This window comes from Spea bombifrons, chromosome 2 (genome assembly GCF_027358695.1).
Source record: "Spea bombifrons isolate aSpeBom1 chromosome 2, aSpeBom1.2.pri, whole genome shotgun sequence".
NCBI lineage: Eukaryota > Metazoa > Chordata > Amphibia > Anura > Pelobatidae > Spea > Spea bombifrons.
Window position 1 is genome coordinate 118,931,096 of NC_071088.1, and position 26,789 is coordinate 118,957,884.

The 26,789-nt window shown below is 41.4% G+C and overlaps 1 protein-coding gene across 3 annotated transcripts in view; it reads left to right on the forward strand.

Annotated features, from left to right (window-relative positions):
* RARG (retinoic acid receptor gamma) overlaps nt 1-26,789 on the forward strand; it is an 80,085-nt gene that overhangs the window by 43,104 nt on the left and 10,192 nt on the right. Inside the window, exon 1 of one of the 3 annotated variants that reach the window (XM_053456227.1) lies at nt 16,024-16,271. The exons of the other annotated variants lie outside the window; for them this stretch is intronic. Coding sequence (XP_053312202.1) covers nt 16,130-16,271 — 142 coding nt within the window. The 5' untranslated portion in view covers nt 16,024-16,129. Of the gene's footprint in view, nt 1-16,023; nt 16,272-26,789 lie in introns of those variants that run through there. 3 annotated transcript variants of the gene reach the window in all.

The window sequence follows — 26,789 nt, forward strand, 5'->3', positions numbered from 1 at the left end:
CAAGGTTCGGAATATTTGTAACGCCTTCAAGACACATAGTAAGCCATAGCTCCAAAAATTGTTACAGCTAGTATTCGACTTCTTGTTGTGCGTTTCGATGCTGGACGTAGAACTCCTGGCTCTTAGAAAAAACAGCTATTTTCATAATTGGAAGAATCCCGCCAGCATGGCATCCGTAGACCCATACAATAAAGGCAAGTATGCTATGTGTCCGATGGTGAGGTCAACTGCATCTCCATGCTTGTGTGTTGATGGGAGAGAGATCTTGAATATTCAGGGAGCTGGTGCTCACAGTACATCTGTGAGGCTGAGAGTAGTTAGATTCATGAAATAGGAAAAAAAACAAAAACAAGAAGCAAAATTGTCTCCTGTAAAGGACATTGAATTTCAGGCCCTGGATTAGCCCAAAAATATCTACTGATGAACTCATTGATGTCCTTCCAGGACCAATAAACCATTTGCTAAAAAAAAATAGAGATCTCACTTCCACTTTTATTACTGCTTTGTTTCAATAATGTATGGATATTTACGAAAATTCTTAAAATATGGTCTACGGCGCTCAGCATGTTTATACAACATTATTATTTGAGATTCATCCATTAGAATAAAGGTTTGAGGTGAAGTGAAGACTATTCCGCTGTGATACAGAAGCCGAGTGTGGAACTGGATCTATTAACAAAACACAGTTGTTTGCCTCAATGGATTCCGTACATTAATCTCTATACATTGTGTTGCCTTTTTTTTCATCGTATTTTTATTATTCAAAAAGGATAAGCTTTGTAGGATACATCATGCAGTAGGACATCTAAAGTGGATTCATGTCTGGAATAGGCCAAAATTTTTCGTTTGTATTGCGTTGACTTTTTTTTTAATGAAATTTAATTAAATTTTAAAGATACTTGTAGCAATAAAGTAATTGTGGGCACTTTGGGGACACCATCTTTCTTAATTTAACAATTTTTGCATGCTGGCAAATGACATTTTGTAAATGTTAATATGGTACTAAAATGTGTCAAAACTTGTCGAGGCACAAAGTGATAACACAATATACCGAATGGCTCTTTTGCACAGTTGTGATTACCGTACAGTTTATTTCATGTTAACTCTTCTATTATATAATATTTTAATGTATTTCCAGTGATCTATATGCTTTTCAGCCAAGAGGTTTTCTCAACCTTTCTTGTCTGTGGAGAAAAGCCCCCGTATGTGCAATACCTCTGACACATGCCATTTACACAAAACACGTGTTGTTACTTGCAAGGCTTTCTGATGAAATGTTGCTGAGTGATGTAAGTGTTGTGCTTCGGTACATTGTAGGATCTCCCATACAGTGCTTAGGACAGTGGAAATATGATATGTTCTTAAAAGGATCCTCCAGCGTCCAAGGCAGGGATTTCACTAAGAATACATACTAAAGTACTTTAATATGCATTCATTAAACTTAGAATGGAAAAGAACACCTCTGCAATTTGATGTTTAATCCAACTGATTGGCCGCTTTAAACAGCCAATCAGTGACAGGTAATCACTTCCTTTCTGTGCATGTTTGAAGGTAAGTATATCATGTGGCAGGAGCCCTTAGTTGCGTGGATGGGGAAAGGGGCAGATTATTTTAGAGATTGCACCCCTGCATTTGTAATGGGGATCTAACGTTTGCATGCAAATTCTGCAAATGGACCGAATGGCTTAGCATACCCTAATTTGTTACACATACTATTATCTCCCCACCTGCGTGGACAGCCACCTTATTCCTTTCGCCCTTTCAGTTGCAGATGGGTCACACCTGAAACAAAGAGAACAATTCTGCACGATATTAGAACGGCAGAGGTGCTGCATGGGTTTGAAAGCATTATTTCAGTACCTATTGTCTGATCCCAGCACTGAACGCTCTACCAATTCCCATAACAAGGATTTTCAATAAACCACTCTGCAGTATGGCTGACTTCTCATTCAATGACATACACAGCCATTGAATTAAACTGGCTCACAGGGATGGCTGATGGGGCTTTGGTGTTCTGTGAGGACAACCTAGTGATCCCTGGTTAATAGTCATCACGTGTGATTGTTATAATAAAGTAAATGTAAGTCATTACTTAGTGTTGCGTAGTGATGTACACTCTTGTAGACATTGTTCATGGTTTCATTACAAGTTCAAGGCATGTCAGCATAATGTAAGTCATTACTTAGTGTTGCGTAGTGATGCGCAGTCTTGTAGACGTTCTCCGTGGTTTCATTACAAGTTCAAGGCATGTCAGCATACCAGCTTCCAGTGGCTCATTAAGTGTAAGATATGAGTGGTGTCGGCTGCGGTTCTGGCTGCACTTATTGAGGGTAACTCACAGATTAGCCGAGACAGCTGCATTTCTACGACAAACGCTTGTGTGGCTTGAAGAATGACTTTAGAGCTTTGATATTAAAAATCACTGTCCTCTGATTTGTGCAGAGGTTGTCGTGTCACTGCAGGGGCAAAGCCTTTTGGTGAATGAGTTTTAACTACCGTGAAACTGTGGGAAAGTCATAAATGTGATGACTACCGAGTATTACATCTCATCCTACCCCTTCCTGCTATTCAGAGACAAGCTGTGGAACTAGCGGGCTTTGCGAAGTTTATGGATTTGGATCCCAAGCTTTTTTTTTATTATTATTTCTTATGTCACATGTATGTGAAAGCCACGCTTTAAAAAAAAAGAACAAAAAAAAACGGGTACTTTCATCTACAAAATAAAACATTTTTAAACATAACGCCTAGTCGTGAAGTGCCCAGGAAGTTTACGAGAACGTCTGTAAAATCCTTAGATTTGTTTAAACAGCCAGGAGAGCCGGGCAAAATACTTCAAAGTTGCAGAAGGCGCATTGTTTGGAAACTTGCAGGTATTTCTAAAAACGTCTAAAAGACGTTGCAGTCTCCGAAGCCCTGCTTAATTCCAGCAAATTGTTACATTAAGTGGGAATACGTATGTGAAACACATTCGTATACGGGATAAGCTCCTGGAGGAAAGCACTTTGTACACGTACGCTACATATCTCGTCAGATGTATATCAGAAGTGTTTGTTAAAGTCAGACTAATTCTATTTTTCTAGACCCCATCAGCAGCAGAGGAAGAAAACTAAGACTGTGTTATTTAATAGAAGTAATATATCAGGTCAGTGTACATAGTTTTACATGCGCAAACATGTATTAGAGTGAATTTGGAATATAGGGTGAGGTGGGCCTTTAAGGGGCATTGGGGTATGTGATTTGCGGCTTTGCTCCCTTATGTGCGCGTTCATTCTGCATATTTACTTTAGATTGTGTTGTATACCTCTCTGGTATTCAGGGGGTTAAATTGGTTCTGAGCATGAATGATGAATGAGGAATGAAGAGTCTTACTTGCAGATGCTGGTTAGCTAATTTGCCTCTGTATGTTTTTCATTCTAAAAGTTAATTAACTTAGATCAGGAGTGAACATTTTCCCCGATTCTGCTCCTCACCTCTTATTAAGTAAAAGCACAAGCTATGGGTCATTTTAATTAATTAATGACAAAGTTGGGACTGTACAAGCTCCACTTGCAAGGTAATGTATATGATGGCTGAGAGGTCCCTTTAAATGTTTGTGGTGTCACCCTTGCAAATAGATAGGGGGATTTTGCAGAATCCCCCCATAAGCATTTGCCCCGTTCTCCACTTTCCATCTATTTGCCATGCACGCTCTAATGAGACCTGCTGTACATGCGCAGAAAACTCTCTAATTTCTAAAGCAGTCAATTAATGAATACAGCATGGGCAAAGAGTGGCAGTCTTATCCCTAAAGTAACTATGATTATTTTTGTTTGTTGATAAAATTAATGCTCATCAAACTACTTACAAAGTATGTTCATACGTATTCATAGTAAACTTGCGAGGAGGGCTCTCTCCACCTAATGTATCGCTTTGTCTTATCAATGTATTGTAAGGAGCGCCTAAATTGTTGGCGCTATATAAGTAAAAGATAATAACAATAGTTCAGGGGGGTCCTTGGGACAACGGGGTGTTCTTTTTTGTACAAATCAGACTCCCTCTGAAAAAGTAGTATGTGATTCACTCCAATTACTAAACGTAACTCACTGAACCGGCGATGCCCTCCTCTTCCTCAGAATATCAGCCGTGGATGTCTGAAGTCACGGTCCCTGAGATAAACACACTCATGGCTACCGCTGTGATCGCGCCTGTACTCTGCTTATCATCTGTGTCATTGATTGTATCCTCTTATCATCACACAGAAGTTTAAATAACTCTGTGAGATAAAAAAAGAACATTTCAGCGCAAGTGTTTGACATATAGAATGAGATGGAAGACTTATATTACAGACCTGCCATGAGGATGGGACTGATAGCAACGATGGGAGAGGCCTAGCACTTTAAGATCAGCAGCCGTCTGATGACATTAGTGCGGTCACTTTCTGAGTTTTCATGCTCACGTAGCGTGAGGCTGGACATATCCCGCCGTTGGCCAACGTCCAACCTGCCGCTGGAGCATTTGGTCGTGTGCCAGATGAACAGTCCAGGCCGGCCGGCTATCACCTTAAAAGAACCTCAGAGCACCTCCGATATTTTTCCTCTAAGTTCTGCGGTAACTGAGAAGTTAATTGACTCTGGTTTTTCGCTGAAGGAGCTTTTTTTGGAATTCTTTCTATTCATCAAGATCAGGACATGCCCCTTTTGTTGAACTTTTTTTATTTTTGGAAACCGCTTTTCATTTAGTGAAATTCCTTATGCGTTTTCAAATATGTAATACTAACAAGCAGGAACATGCAGGCGACTTTGCTTTGATAATATTAACTACAAGAAGAGTCTGTCCTTATGCTGAATGACGAGCACACAAAGGAACGTTTCACAATCATCTTTGAGTTTTAGTCAATTACGTTAGAGTCAGGTATGGGCCTCTGGCGGGAAAGCCCCTCTAAAGCTCGGCGTTAGATAGCCAGGCATCTTAACAGGAGGTCTCGAAATATCCGGCCAGGCCTAGTATGAGTAGAAAGCACACACCATTTACTACAAAATAAATACGGAATACAATATGCTGAGAGCCACTGCATTAAAAAGGGACTTTTACGGTCATGGTTTATAGCATAAAATCACCAGAGCTCATACAGATATACTGTGTGCACCTCCCGAGCTGGTCGTGTGGTGGGCTGCAAATATGTCCTCTGGGTGGGTTGTTGGACCCAACATTTCTGTCTGAGGTTGTCTATGCTTTACCCATCCGTTCCATAGAAACTGACTAGCACATAGTATAGAGAAAACATGTTGTCAAAGGACACCATATCTTCTGTATGCTGACAATTGCATTTCAGGTCTGTTCAAAGCTAAGGCATCTACTCTTCCATAATGTAGGCACGGTCAGACACAAGACTTCCTCTTTGGACAGTGACGCATTTGTAACCTTCACATCCAGATCAGTCCAATGTGATTTAGAAACAGCGTGTCTGGAAGCTACGTGTGAAGGTTAAAAATGCGTCACTGTGCAAGGAGGAAGTTGGAAATCTGGTGCCTTAACTGCGACGTACATCAACCAAGCTTGCCCAACAGAGACCGTATGCAACTTCTGGGAAGCTGGGTGCAGAAAAATGCATTAAAGAAGGATTAAATCAAGCAGAATCTCATTGAGGAGAATCTGCCACTAGCCTGGTAGCAAATGCACCACACAATGCTTATGGGTAAAACAACTATATAAGTATGGCGTCCTCGGAGGACCATGTAGAATGCCCTGAAATCTCTGTGGCCACAGAAGTAGTCCGGATACAGTTCCTCTCATGTGGGATGAGTCCACTTCTTATGTTTTGGGGTATGCGTCAGGAATGGATAATCCGATGAAGCAATTTGAGATTTTGTGCATATATTGTTTATTTTTAGGTCAGCGTGTTCTGTACCGTGGAGCTGGCTAACCAGATCCCGTTTCCTGCCATGTTACCCAGATATGATGATGGTATAGATTAACCAAATGGTTACAATGCTACGAGCGCACCCAGAATCTGTCCTGTGTACATTGCAAATCAAATGTATATTGAAATTAGGTATCATCTCCCTTTCACTATATGTAGCTGGTATGTGGCCCATTCATTTATAATTTAATGATGTAATTACAGCTTTACCTGTGCTTGGAAAGGACGACTGTTCTGTAATAAGGTTCTCGTGGTCCGATTTGGCATGAACATTGCTTTATTTGAAAAGGTTCTTGTGTTTGTGTGAATACAGACACTTTTGTGGATGGTTGTCTGTATTTAGTTTGCGCAATGAGGGATGTGATTTGGGGAGGGCAATGGTAGGTAATCATGTATCCCTGAAAATACGACTGGGGGGCTATACGCGCAACCTGGTTGTAATCGGCTTCGGCTTACTCCTGTGTATGGGATTCTTAAAAAAAAAGGATACCCTTTAATAGCAGTGAGTACATTTAGTACAGAATTTAATGTAAATTATTCACATTAAATCTATATTCTGCTTTTACAAAAGTCAGTTGGAAGCAGAATTTCTTTTAAAGCGAGTGACACGAAGAGGGTGCATATCAGAAAAGCCGAGGTTAGTCTGGAGGGGGAGGGAGAATACAGGGAATTACAGCAATTTTACTGCGGTCCCAAACCAATATGGATTTGTTTAGAACAGGAAACCTGTATTTTCTTTCTCGCTCTGGCTTGGGCGTGCCAGGAGACTGCATGTTCACATTCTGTTCTAAAATACATGGTTTGCAAAGCGTTTTCAAATTCCCCGGAGTTATTACAGAGACGTCTCTTTATCTGCAGCTTCATCTCCGTATATATATATATATTAATACCTGGTGATGATATATCAGTTCTGTAATTGACCGCATTCTGCAATGGGCGTTAATAACCCCTCTGGGCGGCTCTGGGCAGGAGATTTCTATAATATTAATGTCGTTTTCAGTTGCCCTGTAACAGCTAGTTTTATGGCCCTGGTGTTACGTTGTCTGGCTGGCAGCACGGGGCGGCTAGGCTGTGGGGTATTTTCTAGCCGTGTCTGGTTTTCGACGAGGGGATGTGACGTCTTCCCAGATGTTGGACGAGGGAGTGAGGGAATGTCTAGATGCGTCCATAAAGGCAGGAGTGTCTGAGCAACGGGGAAACAGCTTTGTGTCCTTACCTTCTCACGTAGCGCTTGGACCTTTCCTACCATTCCTTCTGCTTCCAATTACTAGGCTTGGCTGCTCTAGGGTACCATGACCTCTTTGGCATGTCAGACCACTCTTTAACCCCTTCATTTCTGACAGCACTTCTCAGAAACAATTAAGCATAATCTAAAATGACTACTTGGAAAAGTGTGTATGCTTCAATATATATATATATATATATATATATTTATTTATACAGAGAAGGAGAGAGAGGGGGGTCTTTTACGCAATGATTCATTAATTAAAGAGCAAATGATCATGGGACAAAGTCCGAACATATACCTTAACACTGAAGGAAATTGCAGAGAATATTTGTGTCATTTGTGTATTTGCGGGTTTATTTGGAATCATATGTGTAAACGTCCTACTTTTGAGTATTATATTACGTTTCTTATCGTGTGGGACTACAACACCTATCTTCCCAGGCCTCAAAATACAGCCAGAGGGGTAAAGGAAATAGCAATTTATCACTAATGGTCCCTGCTTGCCAGTTCTCTTTTATGGAAAGTCGTACATTTCCCTCTGTCCATCACAGCATCAATAGACCCCCAAATGCCACCACCCCTATGTCATGCCCTTGTCCATCATTGCCAGTCTGGCAGTCATTAGCTATACCCTGCCCATTAACGTAGCACCAACACACATCAGGTTCTATACACCTTCAACATGCTAATTACTTTTGGGCTATTTTTCCCCAATGTGCCAAAAGCCCCATGTGTAACTGGACACACAAACTGGAATTGACTTGGAATAACCGGCTACGCCTTGGGTGTAAAATTGCTGAAAATACCAACTTCTGCTTTCGTGGGTGTTTACTCAGAGTTTTATTAATAAGTTGCATTGGTTGATTATCTGCACTCTATACCGTTCTCTCAAATAGTTCCTGGTAACTTGACTTCCAATCTACATGTCCTGCTATCATTTAATGGATCCACATTATCCCCATGAAGTATTCACTTCTGTAGGCTTTCAGTATTCTCAGGTGTTTGTTTAGGCTTAACCTGGACTTGTTTGGTTTCAGATTAATCAAACTGATAACTCAATGAATAGGGAAGGTAAGTTTGTATTGTCCACATTTTGAATTTGTTGGGCTGCATGCTGTTCTGAAACACTGTCTGAGGGCCAGACCCTATAATAGACAAAATTCAGTAGTTTGGCTATTGGCGGGCCCTTGGTAGTTAGTCTTGACTAAAACAGTCCATATTAGTCTAGACTAACTATCATACAAGTTGGATTTGTGTAGATAACGTACAAGTATTTGTTTATGGAATCCTTTATAAACAGCTATATGTCTTTAACGCAAAAAGTTGTAATTTAGTACACATTTAGTGTACTTAATTCATTGAAACCAGCCGGTATATGTACACCAGACTTTTGTTGCTATTCATTTGATGCTATGATACGCCAATGATATGGGCATCGGTGAAAGTTGATGCTAAGGCACAAAGTTAACTGCTTACGTCTACGGTCAAGCTACTTTTTACTGCATGGAGCAGCTCTGCGTGTCACACGAGGCAGGGACATCTTGTCCGTAATAGAATCTCCCGGTGTTAAATAGAACTGCGCTAGGAACTCGAGACCTGCTTGGTTCCAATTGCACGTACATAATTAAAAATGGGAATTATCACAAGAACTTCCCTTTGTGTAGAATGGAATGATTTTCATTCCAAGGGTGCTCTCGCAGCTTGAGTTGATTTTGAGTGCATTTTTTTCTTCTTCTTTAATCTTTCTCACTTTTTGATACTTTTTGATACTTTTAATCATGGAAAAAGTCGCAGACATCCTTAGCGAGCTGGCTCACAGCGAAACCAGCAGCTTGGTTTCATTTTGATGCCCTTAGTTTGAGTGCTTTGATATCCGATGCCTTGTCTTTCAAAGGGGAATCCTCTAGTGAATCTTTCACCAAATGTATTCTTGGTTTTATGACATAGTAACTTTGCTTCGGTAACACAAAGTTTCTACACTTTTTTCATCGACAAGCCAACGACCTAACAGGGCGGGAGAGTTACTAGCGGAAAAAATGATGGTATTTGCAGAGGATGAAGGATCAGTTTAGATTCTGTGAACAGTGAAATTATTTTAAGTGGACTACAATGTTACTACCGATGTGCTTTCCTTTTGATAACCCTAATGTGCATTAATTACCTGCAAATGGAAGAATTTAACTAAAGATTTTGTGGATTGACTATTAATAGTTATCTGCAATGATGGTATATTGGTTTCAGATGTAGTAGTGTGGACTGTAAATAAAGATGAGCTATGATAGTAAAGGACTAAAGAAGAGGGACTAGAATGGTAGAAGTGAATGAATGAATTCCTCTCTGCGTTTCCATGCAAAAACTAAAATATAAAGTGGCCCTCGGCTGTCCCATGCATTAATGTGCATATCATACACATAATCCAATGTTATTTAAAGTCTGCACAGCCTGTTATGGTTGAAATAAATATTGATATCAGATAGGTAAATATTCTTAATTATGGAGCGTATGTTTCAGACGGCGCTAGGCGTATGATACCATGCCAGCTGTGGTCCCTTGCTCCCACTCACAGTGTGTTACTGTGCCTAAGGCAGGCGGATATTAATAACTCCACTTTTCGACGGACACTAAACATGAGTAACCCAATGCCTGCCGGACTTCTCTGCTCCCACGGGCAATCGTACACTGTAAATACGGCCACTTATTGATACACAACTCAAATCGTAGCGCTACAGAATCAGCTGGTGCTCTATAAAGTAAATGTAATATATCCGATGGTGTTATACAGGATTTAACAGCAAAACGCCATACTGCAAGACTTGTTATCTCATTAAGAGATCCAACTTTCTTTTCTTTTGCACGGGATAAACCATATTTTAATGTATTTATGAAGCATTTTCCTCCTCCATCACTTTGTCCGAGCTGTTAGCTAAATCATCTTAAGTGTTACAATAATTCAGCGCATGACAAAAGCCAGAGAGTCACTAAAAATGTTATTGCTATGTGTATTTATTTATGTAGAACGCTATGGTGCGGCTTCCCACTGACTCCTAAAAAAATTGCGAAGGCTTCTAAGAAATAACTATTCAAATTCCTAATGCTACATTATACAAAACACAAACAGGCTTCCTTACTTCCACGTGTTTGCAAATCATTGTGCCTTTCAGCAAATATTCAGATCATTTATGGTTAAAGACCGGCACTGTGTTTAGGGTTTTCATTTGTGGTGTTTAATGGGTTACGTTTTACTCTTTTACTTTTTTTTTGCTGCCATTGATAGGACATACAAAATAAAGTACAGATTGTGCTGGAAGAAATGAGAAACATATGGACTGGGAAAGAAAAGGTGAGAAAAGGGAGATTTTTTTTTAACAACCATATAGAATGGAGGGATAGAAAACAAGACAAAGAAAAAAGAAGGGAAGACATAGCGAAATATGTGAAAAAGAGAAGAGAAAAGTGAAAACGCGGTAAGGAGAAGAAGGAAAAACAGAAAAAAGAAAACAGAAAAAGTGATGTCAAAAGAAAAAATGTGAACTAGAATGGTTCAAGAGAAAGAAGAAAGAAAGATGAGATTGAAGCATATTGAGATGGAAAAATATTGAGAAAGAACCAAAAGAAATAAAAAACCATGGGATGGAGGAGGGCAGTAAAAAGGGGGAAGAGGGATAAAAGAGAGCTGGGGAAAGTAGAGGGATTGAGACGGAGAGAGGGAGAGGGCAGGCGTAATAGTATCAATGCCTTGGAAAATAGCAGGCAGAGAAGGAAGGACTGACACAGGCCTGGGTCACATGGAGGTTACTGCACCCAAAGGGGGTTCTGGCAGGGTTCATAGAGAGCTGGCTGCCTGCGTCTTACTGACAGGGAGGGGAGAGAGGAAAAGGGGGAGATACAAGGGGGGAGCTGGATTCCCTCGCACAGGCAACTCAGATTGAAAGGAAAATGCAGAGTTTCACGCCACAGGAATGTACCACTGCATCCTGACCTGAGGGGAAAGAGGGAGCCAGAGAAAAGAGAGAAATGGAGAGACCAAGAGAGGGAAAAGAATGAGATAGGGAGGTGTGAGTGTACGTGGACGGTTGGATGAGGGGAAAAAAGAAGGGATATAGCAGACGCTGAACGGGCGAAACAACTACGGGGAGGGGATTCTGCAACATAAAATTGCCTACAGATGTATGGCGGTATCTCTGTAGGCCACAAATGGGGTGCCACCCAAACCTTGTTGTTTTCCAAATACCACATACATGCAATATGGACGCATGAACCCCGATACCGACAAAGCAGCAAAGGTGGGCAACCTAAGTCTCTCCAGAAGAGTAAATCATATTATGTATATCCATTGTGTAACAGCAGCAGCTGCAGAGCCATGGGTAGACCATCCCTCATGTCACAGATGAAGAAAGAGATGGAAGGGTATGACGACCCCTGCGGCTCTATCAAAATGATGCAATCTGTTTCTCATATTAGCAAAAAAAAAGTACCATTTCTGCAGCTCATCGCTTGCGGCAAACGTTTGAAACTTGATATCTGAATTTCTTTCACTCAGCAGCTCCTGATAAGGAAAATCACTGCTACTTCAGTCTGGACAGAGAGGATGCCACAAGCCTGGAGAGCTGCACAGGCCTTAGTGCATTGCAGTAGTATAGGATATTAGGGCTGATTACCGGTACAGCGTATTAGGGGTGGCCACTTGGCCTCCTGAATGATAGAGAGGGGAGAGAGGAGTGTTATTCAGGGCTTTGACTAACCCTGTGGCTCTCAAACTCTTAAATACAAGAGCAGTCCTCAACCAAACATCATCCCACCACTTTCCTTTACATTAAGAACATGAGTGTAGGTAGACATAGACCTTTTCTGCACGTCCTTTGGGCAGCTGCCTTAGTTGCATGTCACTAAAATTGTCTCTTATAGGAAAGTGTATACCAGATACCACCCAACACTAATATATAGCTGTAAGAAGTCTTCCATTTCCCAGTCATTAGTCTCGGAGGGAGGTTGCCACACTTTACCGCTCTCCAGATAGGCAAGAGAGATTTACGCCACCAAATTTCCCAGTTGGATGACAAGGCCGTGTACATCAAACATGGCTTCATCTATATGAAGTTGGCTCACTGGATACCACAGACGATAAAAAAGACGGAATGGTTTGATAATATTATGAACAAAATAGTTTGAGCAGGACTTTTTTGTAGGTTGTTTTTTTTATTTTTAATTGATGTATGAAGCACAAAATCATTTTCATTTCATTCTTAATAACCCTCATCTCATTGAGTTCCTTCTGCAAACCGTCCAGAGTGTTCCTGTAGCTATTCGATATATCCACTTCCATTTCTTTCTCAAACTCGTCTATAATTCCTTCTCTCAATCTGCTTTTCATTTTCTTAACCTCAGCAAGAACAAAATGATTTCGCTCAACAGTAAATGAAATCTTGCTTTTTAAAAGCAATAAAGGTTTTTCCATTTTCAAATGGTTTTTAGCTCCCCTAAAACTACACTTCTCCTGAAACAGCAAATACGGAGCTCTCAAGTAGTGCACCGGAATGCAAATCACAAGAATTCCGTTTTCCACACATATTTATTACTAGACTGCTGTGAGGTCACAATGCTGATGACATCAGATCAGTTGTTTTCTAACAGGCTTTGGCATCTAATTTTTTTTTAAAAAAAGCTTTATTACAAGTTGTAATCACACAAACAAAATTATTATGTATAGTTTTATATGCGTACATTTCAGTATAATACCTTATAAGATAATAAAATATCACTACATCCACACGCCATTCATAAACCTCGTTCCCCTCCTTCCTCTGCAAGTATTAGGAGATTTTCAATTTTCTTACACAATATTATTGGAAGAGACAAATTGGTTTACAAATGTTATCCCTTCTTCTTGCCATTTTGAAGTCAATGCTATCTATAATCTGTTCAATAATGTCTAAGGGCATTTGTAATGTAGTATCATTTTTTAATTGTTTTCCCCACATATAACTTGATCTTGAGCTATAGGATTATCAATAGCTTGATAACGACCTACCTTCCAGGTAATACAGTTGTAATTTTTATGATTTATAGAATCTCTTTCCAGAATAAACCAAGAAACTGCATGTGACCAACATCCTCGCCCAGATCTGTTTGAGCAGGACTTTTATTTCCTTTCTATTATATATTATTATATTATATTATTTATTATTGTTATGTGATGCACTACTTGCTTTGTCCTGTTTTCTCATTGTACGCCACTGCAGAATATGACGATGGCATCAAAGTCAGAAAATAGAAATAATAATTTGTACATATACGAGGCACAATTTACTTGGCGTCCAGGAGCTGGTCAGTTGGTCTGAAATGAAATCCTTGCCAGATCCTTGGGTCAGGGCTGGTGTGAAGACTGGTCACTGGGGTCACAGTTAGAGGTCATAGCTGATGGTAGGGAGTCAGAGTCATTAGTAGAGGTCTCGACAGGCAGTTCTAGGTTATTCTCCAAGGGCAGAGAACAATGTTTCCCCCCAAAACACACACCAGCTGCAGCTTAGGGTTCTAACAGAATATCGTGTCTAGCATTGACTTTGGGGATCAGATAATGATGCCCGTCAGTGTGAAAACTTCTTATCACTTCTTAGTAAATTGCCCTGTCGGAATCATTCAGCGCATGTGATCGCTGTCTCTGATGTGGTCATCTATCCTAAATTTTCATTTGTGAAAAACTTTTTAAGGGATGGATCAGCTTTGTAGAACTCACAAGCTCTAGTGTTAGAATGCGTGGTGGGATGTCTGCTTTCTGTACCGATAAACATTCTACCTTTTTTAAAGCTTTTCTCATGATTATGATTCTCATGATCCCATAAACACACACGGGAAGTAGTCTTCATTCTTACTTTTTGTTGGTTTATATCGCTAGCGGATTTTATTACATTAGTGGAAAAAAAACATGAAAAGATGCAATATTAGGACACATAAGAATTTGTTGAGATAACTAAAGATGATTAAGTTGTAATATCTGCCGCCGAGGACCTCCTGTGATAATGACATAGAAAACCATAAATAACTTGCTGCCATTAGCTCCGTTAGTCTGGGGCCGTGGTATGCGCTGTGCTACACATAAAAGAATTTAATCTCCGCACCGAGGTGTCGCATCGAGTGGTTAACCTCAGCACTGAAATCCAGCTAAGCGGAACAGATACAGCCGGGGTACACTGTCCTTTTTATTTATAATCATTAATAATAATTTATATTCATTAATTGCTAAAACAATATTTTATTAGGTTTGGCAAGTGCTTACGGCACCATTTTTCTCCCTTACGCAGCAAACGAAATACATTTTTCTTAACATTAAGCACAGTCAGCGACATTCTTTGCTCATGGAAAGCTCAGCATTTTATTTGTTGTCAAGGCGATCCCGAGCTTCTTACAGGTATGCCGGGGTATTTGTTGACCATCCGAAGGTGTTGTGGGTAAGGTGGTCTTTCCGGTAAGGTCGCTGGAAGCTAGTTTCCAGGTGGAGCTTTGGTCATTCGGGCCCTGCTCATGGTTATAGAACGAGTCCTGAGCCCACACACACCGTCTTGTGATGTGCTTACACTCACAAAGTAGGACTTGATCTGTTGGTCATGGTGAGATAATGAAAGACCTACAGTCATGCAAATGCCCATGGGGGTGAATTCACTTGTGTTGCCCCTGCAGTTTTGGTCTGTATTGATTTCAATGGGAAATGGGAGCCCCATCCACATGAAACTCGGACCTCAGGAGGTCAGCAGCTGATGAAGCCACTTTTATAAGGATCAAGTTGACTCTTCAACATGACCATCTTGGACTATTAACATACCTTTTATGTTACTGCCATACCTGGGAACTTTCTTAAAATATATTAACCCTTTAATAACTCACAAGGAAGATTCTATATGGTCTCTTGCCAAATGTGATACCTAAATGACTCTAATCTTGGTCCTCATGGAAAACCTGACTTGTCCTAATTTAATGATACACTTTATTGAGTCACCTCCATTCAGGCAGGTATATCAACCATAACATACTGGTAGCAAAAGCGCCAACTAGGAGTCATATATATGATTCTAGCAGTGTAGAGTAGGAAGGAGTCAGCTCCAGACTGTGTGACCCTGAAAACATGCCCCAATATCCCGAAACCCTGAGATTGGGGCAAAAACTCTGAGACTTGGGGTCAAATGTGGTTATTTCCTACCATGAAGGCCAAGGTGGATGTGTTATTTCACGGAGTCACTCGCTCGCACACAGGCCGTCGGCATAATGACGAGAATTAAACCAAACAGTAATCGTTGGACTGCCTTTCCTTGGAAAATCCTTCCGTTCTCCAAAACTAACTATGGTTTAGACGTTTGGCTGGGTGACTTTATAATTGTGGACTTAACAAAAGTGCTTGTGCTTTATTTAACCCTTTCTGGGCCGTAGAAATGAAAACCATAGTGTCTGAATCAGCGTCTGTGAGATTCGGGGGAGCAAGAAATGGGACACAAAAATCCGAAATATTTGTATGTAGTTTTATTATATAAAAACCAAAACATATATGCAAAAAGTGTATGATTCACTTCAAAACAAATGATTTATATATATGTGAGCCACAGGGATGAGCAGTGACTTTAGGACACTTATCGGAGCTGTGGCACTCTGAGGGTTAACTCTTCTGCATCTGAATAATGCTGGCAGTGAAGACCTTTCCTGCCCCATGCAGTGAAGGGTTAAGTATGTGGGGGGGTAGGTGATGGGGGGGAGGGATAGGTATAGGCACGGAGCTTTGTATTGTTAAGGGGATTTAGGAATAGGTGGAGAGTGCAGGCAGTGAGCTCGGCGCTGCTTGAAAGGCTGTTGTGTACAGTGGCCCGTCCCATCCGAGCCACAAGTCACTCCCACAGCCCCGAGGCAGCTCGGCTGTTCGCAGAAGGTATGCCACAGAGCAGGCTGTGCTAGAGGAGAGAGAGGGACTCTTACTACTACCGCTACCACCCGTGCCCGCCGTGCCAGCCCGAGCCGCCGCCATGTACGACTGTATGGAAGCCTTCCCTCTGATGCCCCGGCCGCTGTATGACATGAGTTCGCAGGGCGCCTGCATGCTGCGGAAAGCCGGCTGCTTCGGGGGGCTGGACCCCTTCGGATGGATGCAGAGCCACAGCTTACAATGTAGGTGACCGTGCTGAGTGCGTGGGGTGTGGGGGAGATGGTGCGGCCCCCGGGCCGTGACCCGCTTATTCATGTGTTAATGGCTCTACAGCACAGATCGGGCTTCTGCCGCTTGGCCATCATTTCCGAAGTTGGGAGGCTTTATGTCTGCACAGCGCAGAGCACACATCTGGCACTCAGATCCCTGGCAGTGTACTCGCCCTGCCTGCGGGTGCTGTGTGTGGCTGTGTGACACTCCGCATTCTCGCTTATTATTTCTGTATATCGGTACCGTATGTGCAATAATGTGTTTTGCTGTTGACACTGATGACGTCACATGTTAAGATATTCGCTGTTTTATCTAGTAATGGGATTTGTCTCCAATCCCAGGAGGGGTGTGAAGTCACTCCATTAACTGCCACAGCCATTTAAATGTCACATTACTCGGCCAATGTCTACAGCATGTGTGAGCCATTCTCATCTTACTCGGAGTGATGAGAGTTGTAGTCCAAAAGAAGTTGGGAACGGCATCAGCCCTGCCATACATTCTAATCCAGTGGTGTCATAGAACACATAGGGGCTTATTCACTAAACGGAGCGTTGATAAGAGTGTTGTGTTTCAGCTCGCCTGCCCAGCAAGAAGGGCTGAGCTAGCCCTGTATAATGTATAGCCAGATCTCTTTACACATTGGATTATGCATCATACAGGGCTAGCTCAGCCCTGCTTGTGGGGCAGACTTTCTAGTGCTGGCCCTTCATAATGAACAGTGCAGTGAGAGCGTTAAAACCACAACCCCCTGTTTAGTGAATGTACCCCATTGTGTGTATGTTTCTCCAAAGGGTTAAAATGTTCCTTATAAGCGAAGGCAGTGCCGTGGGCTTTCCCCGGGGACAGAGCGTGGGATACGAAGTGAGTGCGGAGCGCTGAGTGCGGCTCTGTGATTGTACTTGTGTGTGCGGCGATGGCACGCTGTCAGTTCTGTGGGTGTGATTGTTGCTCTAGGTATGATTGTGTGTGTGTTGTTTTGACTGTGTGAGATTGTGAGGGTTTTCGGTGTGTGCAGAAGGGAGTGGTGCCACTAGGAATGTAGATTTTCTTTCACACTTACTGGGCGGGTGACTTTTTTTTTTTGAATATGGAAATTTGGCCAAGTGCCGCTAGACAGACAAACAGGATGGAAATCAGAAAAAGGGCAAAAACACAATGAGCTCCGTGCTGTGAGTGATGGGAAGGGCATGAAACGTTACTATCTCTAGATTGTGGTCCTGGTGGCACTGCCACCGAGCTTGGTGTGCCATTGATGCTATCCGGTAGGAGATTTTATAAGGGCCCGCGTTTATTAGTCAACTACGGGAAGCAAGACCCCCCAAATTACAATCAGAATAACCCTCCAGTGCAGTAGCATTTCACCAATCACATAACGCAGGCATTGGGATTTGAAGTCCTTGATTGGAACTCCCATCATTCTCAGCCAGCACTCCAGTAACCGCTAAACAGTGTTGTCTTAAATTGTGTGACCGTTTTATTACAAGTTCAGCTGCCTGATTACAGGAAATATCACGGTTTTGCATTAGGTATGTGGCCGGTCTGCTGTGTCGCTTGACTGTGAACCACAATTTGTTTCTGGAGATGTTCAAATCTCAGCGTATGCCCCGTTCTGACTTTCCCAGAGTATGTAACCACTTCCTGGTGTATACCAGCCACCCCTACCCTCGTCTCTTGCATTGCTGTCAGTGCAGAATACTTTCCACAAAAGGCTTCTCCACACGATAGGACTTGAAGTCTACATTTACTAAGATCTTACGCGTTGGTTCTGTCGGACACACAATAATCACACACAACTTCTGCAAACTATTCAAAGGAACCTTACTTTACCCCAAATGTGTGTAGTTGTGTAATGCCTAGTGCTAGTTCATCCAAGATGAAAGCTTATTCTAGACATGGTTGGCCTAACCCCAGGTAGATATGGCTCCTAACGTCTATCTTCTGTATTGATGACCCCTAATCCTATTCAGCAGTGGCTTTGGTTGTTCTCAAAGCAGTGGGTTTCCCACATGACTTTCACGCAGGGCTCCTTGCCCCGTAATAATTTGATGGCTCGTTTCATGCAGCTCTTCATGACCCACGCCGTAAACTTTTCTCGCTGTTCTTCCTCAGCGAGCAGCACGTTAGTTAATCTGTGTGGAATGGAAGTGAACTTTCTAAGAATGTTGAAGAATTTGTGGTTCTCCAACTGCCCTTAAACCTGCCTCCCATATGATGTGCTGACAAAAGCCTTCTTATACTGGCCTCTTCACAAGCGGCTGGGATTCTTGTATTAGGGACAAATGGCACTTAATGGTCCGACTGGGCCGTAAACATTTTATGGCTGTTATAAATGTTTTTCTTTGAAGTTCAGCCCATGGAAAAAGAATTTCCTCCTTTTTTTTGGAAATTTGGGGTGAAAAACAGTGTGTGATTTTTTTTCTATTTTTTTTTCTAGCCCCCCTGTCAACATTTTTAGTGCTTTATTTTTATGATGGCCGTGGTGGGAGAGGGGTAAATGGGCTTGCTGACTTCTTGGTTTTTTTGTCTCCCCTTGATCTGTTGATACCAGCCTGGAACCCTCGTAAAAAGTTTCTTTAAACTTCTCCAAAGGCTCCTTTCCCCTCGCAGCCATAATCCTTTTGTATGTGGTTTATGCTGCTTTGTACGCCAGCAAATGTTTGATAACTTTATTAGCTGTGTAGCACTTAACAGCTTCTCAATAACACTTGTTTTTCGGGATCAAAGCTAATGTAATGTTGTGTTCATTAACATTATGACAATGATTAAGCTGGGATTTCCAAAATTTAGTTTAAAAATATTTCCTTTTAAACATGGCAGCCCACGGAGATGAAGAAAAACACAATTCAACTTGGGCCCCCAATTAAAAAAATAATATAAAAAAAGGACATTTTTGGAAAAAAAAACAGGTATTTAAAAAACAATAATCTCTAGTCGGTAACAGTAATTGGGTCATTTTTAGACTGAGCAACAAAAATAAAAAAAAATACTAAATTGTGATTTGAAATTTCCAGGCAATGACTTTGAACCCCAATTATATCACTGTTTTTTAAGAAAATGTTTAATTATTTGTTGGGTACACAAAAAATATGCAGTTATAAATAAAAAGGCATAAATTGTGGGATTTCTATACAAGAACAGAAAGATTCAAGCCCTAAAATAAATTTAAAAAAAAATCTAAAAATATTTAATATTTTGCATTGTAAAGATAAAGCCCATGGCATCTAATCTGGTGATTAGAAAAGATTTCTACACATATCCATTCAGACACAACGTACGGTGTCTACAAATACATTTTTACCTTCGGTTTATGCTGGGAGGTGCCAAAACATAATTAAGTTTTAACATATACCTTAATATATAGATAACATTAGTTAGGAACATCGTTTTTGTTTTTTTTTTGCTGTTTTTGATGTCAACGGCAGAGCTGCCGTCCTTCTGCTTGATGACCACTTTCTCTTCCTGGGCTGCCTTTGCGAAGATTATATTCTGAGTATTTCTGTTACGTTTCCCTTCCTTTCTTGATCTTAACAATCCGTTTACGCTGTAGTATCATAAACTTTCCGTGCCACGACACCCCAGCAGAATCACCCCACCTCCTCACTTAGAACTTCCTCTCCTTTGTGTCTCACGTTGGCATAGCTGAGTCAAACAAGGGAGTTTTGTCACAGTATAGCAATGACGCGCGCGTGGAAGGGGAAGACGATTGCGATAGTCTTGCCTGGCAGGGGAAGGAAGTTAGGCAGATACGTGCAGACAAGCTGACGCTGTGACATCACTGGGCGCTTCATACTGTGGTGAAGGAATGATGTCACACAAAATGCCATCTCCATGTCAGTATCATTCTCTCAAAATAGGACCGTATTAAAATGCAATTTAACGTTGGGCGCAAAGGCAATAATTTGTTTCCGCTACGCCCCTGTCCATGTAAAAGAGATGAGATTACAGTCAGGTATTTATTACCGGAGCCTGACGTGATACACCACAGCATCCAAAATCACAAGGAACCTTTGAAAGTGTCGCGAGTCTGTGGCATGGCCTAAACTTGACTTACTTGGACACGCAAGCCCTCTCCTTTTGTAAGATTTTTTTTTGTCTCCTATAGAGCACTAAACAGCGTCTGTTAAGAGTCTTCCCTAAATAAAGGCAGCTTTATACATTGATACTTCAGAGATGCTTCCGTGAAGTGACTTCGTTGTGTTTGGGTTTTGTCGGCGACTATTCAGCCAGAAAGTCACTTTGAGTCACAGATAGAGAGGACAGTGTTTGTTACCGAGAGTGGCGCATTCCACAGGTGTGTGCAGTCTTTATCACCATCGGTGGGATCGAGTTAAAGAAATGCCCCTCCTCCCCTGAAGGGCTGATTGTTTGTTTTGTTGTTTTCAGAAGCTATTAAGTAGGATTAGGCCCTCAACTGTAACGAGATCTACCCAGGAAATAGTACAACAGATAACAAGATCTTCTAACAGACTCCTCGGATTCTTATGGAAATTCTGTAAGAGGATTGAGAAGTCATCACCAGGCCCCGGGCTGGCACTGTTTGAAGCATTTATTGTCTTAGCTCATTTTAATTGCTCAGAAGATTAAACTGTAATTAGAGTATGGTTTGCTTGTTCCCAGAATGCCGCGTCCTCATCTACCGGTGTAATCAGAACACAGCGCAGGTAGCTTAGTGCCCTGAGACTACAGATTATTTTGTTGAGCAAGGAACCCTCATGTCACCATCTCCCTGAGCAGAAGTTCTCCAAAGAATATTATTTTTAAGGGTTTTTATGTCCAGCCGGGGACACCAGCCCACCCCATGTGTTAGGAGACCCTCTACATCACCGTGAATAAACTGACCTCAGCTAGAGCTGCATTGAATCCCTCCATTGTGTCCATCCATAAATCTCCGCCATTGCTCTGATCAGTCGGAGGAATGGTGTATGTATACATATGTATATGTATAGGTTTTGGTTATTTCAGCACAATGCGTTGTCCCCTTCAATCATAGGTTTAATGTCGCTCAGGCCAAGTTATATTTACACTTATTTACTAAAAGGAATCCGCACCCACTCCCCATACAAACAGGCCAGATGGGTGTGCAATGTTTTGTTCAAATCTATGGAAAGCTAAAAGTTAATAAATACAGGCTATTGTTTGGATGTTTTGGGGGATTTCTGGGAGTGTTTGTGCATTTGACTGATGAGACACTAAGAAATCCAAACTCAGCAAAACCACACAGAGCCGAGCAGAAGAGGGGCAAGGCAGTCTTTTGTAATGGATCCCTCATTGTCATGGGAAGAGGATTATTGTGAAGGCTCTTTTTGTGTTATCCAGTTAAACTTTAATGATGTCAAGTGCGGGTCTGTGTAAAGAGGCGAGCTGGCAGTCATCTAAAGAATTTGCTGCAGCTCTTCCTTTACGCGTTGGGGACACCCTGCGGAAGAAGAGGCTGCGTGTGGCTGTATTACCTGTGGGCGCATTACTAAGGAAATATTCTGTTGATTTATACAGTGATTAGTTTTATCATTGGCTTTGCTTTTTATGAGAGATGTTTGGCTGTTGTTGTATGCATGTTGTTGCCCTTAGTGCTCTGCAGTCTGCAGCAGTGATGATCATTGCGGTTAATTGATATTGCGATAGCGGTCACCGGTCCAAAGGGTTGTTTCCGTTTAGATGATACATTTTGAATAAGATTCAAGACCCTTCTAAATGGGTCCTCTGATCTCCGATGTGTTCCAAACATCTTTTTTTGAAGGCATCCCCCGGTTCCTTTACATACTTGGTTTAGATGCTCACTCCAGTTTTACTTCAGATTGTATTACCCTATCCTGAAGCTGATGCATAACCTTTAAAAAAAGTTCTCTCTATCTAGGTATCCTTTACAGCCACCATCAATTGCTTCACTTTAATGGATTTTGTCAGCTTATATATATACACATGTGCACATTGTAACTGAGAAAAGGACACTGGATGGAGTGGGGAACGTGGATTTGGGTGGGCAGATACTATTTTGATTATTGTCACCAATCTGTGGTGTAACCTGCCCAAACTGTCCCCATTGAGAAGAGATTTTCAGAAATGACTATATATATTAACCTTCCACGTAAAGTCACGACTGGATTAGTCCTACCGTAAGTGTAACATTTTTCGCCCTTTCAGTGCCAGAAAGATGACATCATTGTAAACTCCTCTCTGCCCCTTCTATCACTTGGAGGTTTCATTATGTGCTTGCAGGATAATTATATCCAGCCTGCCTGTTTAAAGGAACAGTCATGTGTGTGTATGTTTTTGTATGAAACAAAGGCGAGGAGGTCCCTGCTCAAGGGAGCTTACAATCTAGAAGAGATGTCATCTCATCATAATTCTGGTGTTCAGCCCCTTCAGCAGTGGCGTTCCATCACTATAATACTACACCTCAATCATTGCAATCACCGCGACGTGTGCTTCATAGAATAGCTTTGTGTGCCTCACATTCCAGAAATAATTCTGCATGTTACATGCCGTTATAACAACATACAAAAGAGCCCCCCTGTGTGGCCGCGAGAGCGTTTAAACGATACAGTTCCATGCATGCTTCATGCTCTCAGTCTGTGTCCAGATCTTTCTCAGAATGTGTGGAAGTCCTGGAAAACAAGTATCGTTTAACCCATGAGTGTTGGTGGCAATCCATTCATCGCTGAGTGGCTCGTTCTCTGACACTCTAATTAGAGTCCTAAATAGAATCATGAAATCAAGTCTAGTGGTCTCAGCATTACACATCAGGTATATGTGACAGGCTGAATAAGAACAGTTAATTAATCCAGTAAGTTCTCACTGACCCAGGCTAACCCCACAAATGTCACATCAGAGCCCGAGCCCCGCGTCTTTTGTTCAAGGTCACTGCAGACGAACGTAATTAAGCTGTTTATATAGAGCAGACTCTTATTGGATGTTTAATGCAACAAGTCTCTCCGGGAGGTTGCTCTGCGGTTGCTTATTTGTGTTTGTGCTCAACCAGTGTCTATTTCAAATTTCCATTTATTGATGTTGGGAACCACTGGGACCATGGAGAATTAACATAGTCCTGCATGCAAATATACGAATGAAGTGCCAGCATCACTAATTATTAATGTGGAAGAATGAAGCCGCTGCAAGGAATGTTGCTCTTTATTTGTGTTGTAGGTACAGGATAATGTTGGTATCACTTATCGTTTGTTTCTCTGTTGAGCACATTTCTAAAGGACAGTAAAATTAGATTTTTATGTGTTATAACGTTCCGTTACGTGTTCTCCTTGAGAGTAACGGTGTATAGTATATAACCTATGGGAAGTTTGAGGTAATGTATTTACTTATGCTAAAGGCGTGACAGCCACAGTTCTCCTTTAATGGATCTTTCCCTTTAACTCAGGTAGGAAGAGAGCGGATTATTCTGAAGCCAATGTTATCTTCCATCAGACATACAATTAATTCTGTCTCTGATGCCAATCAACCTGCTCACCCAAACCTGACATGCAGGCTCCAGGGCATCCAAGAACAGTTTAATGTTTAAGGTAGCTGGCAGTTTTGTCTCTGCGCGGTGAAATTTCATTTTTCGAGTGTATATTTATAGCTAAAGCATGTTCCACGTGAGCATCACTTCTGCCTTCAGGTCCTCTGGACCATCCAGCTATGACCGCATTTGACATTAAGGTATTGACGTCCTAACGTGGGTTTAAACATCTAGCATCTAAATGGCAATTGTTATTTTTATAGACATACACTTTTAAAATGACAATGCTTTAACTATAAATATTCATTAAAAATTCGCTTGCTATGTGCAAATAGATAAAAACACTTATTTGTGGGAAATGATTCCACTCCTGTATCCATTTTTGTAATTTTGGTATGGTCCAAAACGCTATACACCAAATGTGGCCCACGCCATTTTAAGTTCACACTGGAATATGGGGCATCTGTGCACATAACGATGAATCTAGTGAAGTACTTGAAAGTGCGTGTCTGTGTTTGTGTGCATTAGCTTGTGTGTTTGGGTGTGTGATTGTGGAATGTTGTAGCTCTTCATCTCCTCTGTGACAATAGGTTAAAATGCTTCAGCAATACTAAGCAGAGACGCTTTTCAACACTTTGGGGGGGTGGGGGGTTTCTCCCACACTAATGCAAATACCCCTCTCCTAATTCTGCCAGATTGAGAACTGACACAACCGGTCCCTCAGGTATGAGATGGTATTAACCCCTTTCTGGCCATAGAGGGAACAATGTTCAATGAGATATCCCTGGTCAGGGGGATCCTATTTACTAAGGAAAATGGATATAGCTGTATAAATCCAAGAAAAAATTTGAGTCTTTACCGTTTATTGGTTCTGATAATAAAAAAAGATGGCAGCCTCCATCATCAACCTTTTTTTTGTTTGTTTTGCCGATTAGTGTGATATGATTATAGACTGCAAAGACTTTTTGGTAAATAAGCTTTACATTATTTTCTTCAGTGGATCTTGACTTTTATTATCTGAAGATATGTTTTCTGTAATTTAGCATCGTCATTATGGTATGCTCAGGGGTGGAATAATCCCAGTAGCATCCACGTTTTTTTCTTCCAATTTCTCATTTTTTTCACGCCGTGTCATACTAATGTCCATAAATACTTTTAATGTGACTCCTAAAATGCACGTGACTTTGTCCAGATCTGGATGTCTTCAGTACTAGAATCTAACTGAGAGAGATGTTTATTAACCTTCAGAGGTCCTCTGTTATTGCATCACAGCGGGGGATCTGCGTCGGTCCTAAAAGGACACGGCTTCAATAAATCAATTAAAAGAAGAACCCAAATTGTAGTTCCTGCTGAATTTACAACGCATTGTTTTTTCTCATCTCCTTGGCAGTCGGGGCTTTAAAATAACAACCTGCAAAAACCTGTTGGAATTTAAGAATGGAAATTTTAGAAGAGCAGCGAGGTAGAGCTGATCTCTGAAAGCTCACCTCAACGCTGCCATCTTCCCAAGCAAATACCGCCTCGCAATGAAGATCCTAATCAGCAATTCGGTCTCCAGCCCTTTGTATGTAAATAAAGGATGGAAGACTTGGAAGGGGTCTCCCTCCCTGCTGGGGCATTTAAATGCTGTAAAACAGAGGTGTTTGTGCTGAGGGGGTGGGCAACGGCATTAGAATATGATGCATTCTCTTATCTTAAAGAGGTGAAAATCACCCTGCTTTCAGTGCATTGTCTGCTCAATCTGTGATGTTTTGCATAGTAATTGCATGCCATTGTGGCCGGGGGAAGGTAATCCCCAAGTATAAAAGCCCATCAGAAAGTGATACCTACAATTGATATGAAAGGATATGAGAAAGATGCGTTGCTTCTGTTACTCATTAATCCTCACCCTGCTGGTGGCTTCAGAAACCCATTACCATGCAATACGTCCTCTAATCAATAATGGACCTCTAGAGATCAATACCCCCTCGGTTAATATTAGCAGGCACACAGGGGGCTATAGCCACCAGGCTATCTTGATATCCCAAAGCCACATGAATTGTGTTACCTACTTTTTTTTCTCACCCATATACCTAATATGATCTCTTTATAAGAGGTGTATGGTGTCAAAAAACACTTGGGAGTTTTAAACACGAGAAAAATTTAAACAGCAATATTAGCCCAAGCGAAAATGGGAACACCACCTAGTAGTGGAAACATCTCACACCCGTCTAACACACGAACGACTAGGTTCTATGAATTGGTTATTATCTCTTGTGTTTTTGTTGCATTGCATAAAAAACTGCCATGTAATTACCGGGGATACATTAATTTCAAAGCATTCTGTTACCCAACTTTATTTCACCGCTGGGGTAACTGGTATTCTAATACTGGAGTAACTTTTTTCTCTGTTATAACAATACACTGGAGATGTATAAATGTGAGATGCCTCTAAGCAGGTCCTATCATTACCTCCAGAATCACTTGCCCTGTGGGATTACCCATGGGCTCATCATAAACCGAATTGTAATGGAGGGGTTACAAGACAAAAATGCATCATTAGGCCCCAGGGCCAAATGCTTAACATGCCTGGTCTTAAGCATAACGACACTGCGTCAGGTATTTTTAGTGCCATTAATATAATTTACTCGGAGAAAGAGGATGACATAAACAGTATAGCCAGCGTGTAAATGTATTTTTATGTGGGCTGTAGATCATGTTGGAGTGGACAGGTGCTATCTTCTAGACGCACATTCCTTGTTTCAGGACAGGAATTTAAACTAAAGATTCCCCAAGGATAAAAATGTCCACTGGTATTGCAGGTTCTATATGACTGTGTGGTGGGTGGACGTGAAAACCTGCGATACGAGAAGAAAACCTGTACTGGTGGGCGCGAGGACACACATCATTGTAGCGGAGCCTTTAGAATTCTTTGTTAGGATGTACTATTGGGGGATTCCTTTCTTTGTCTCCCCCTCCACCCCTTCTCTGTAATGTACACCTTCATTGGGTTTCATACCACTTTGTCTTTGTCAGCCAGTTCATTGTGGATAACAGAATC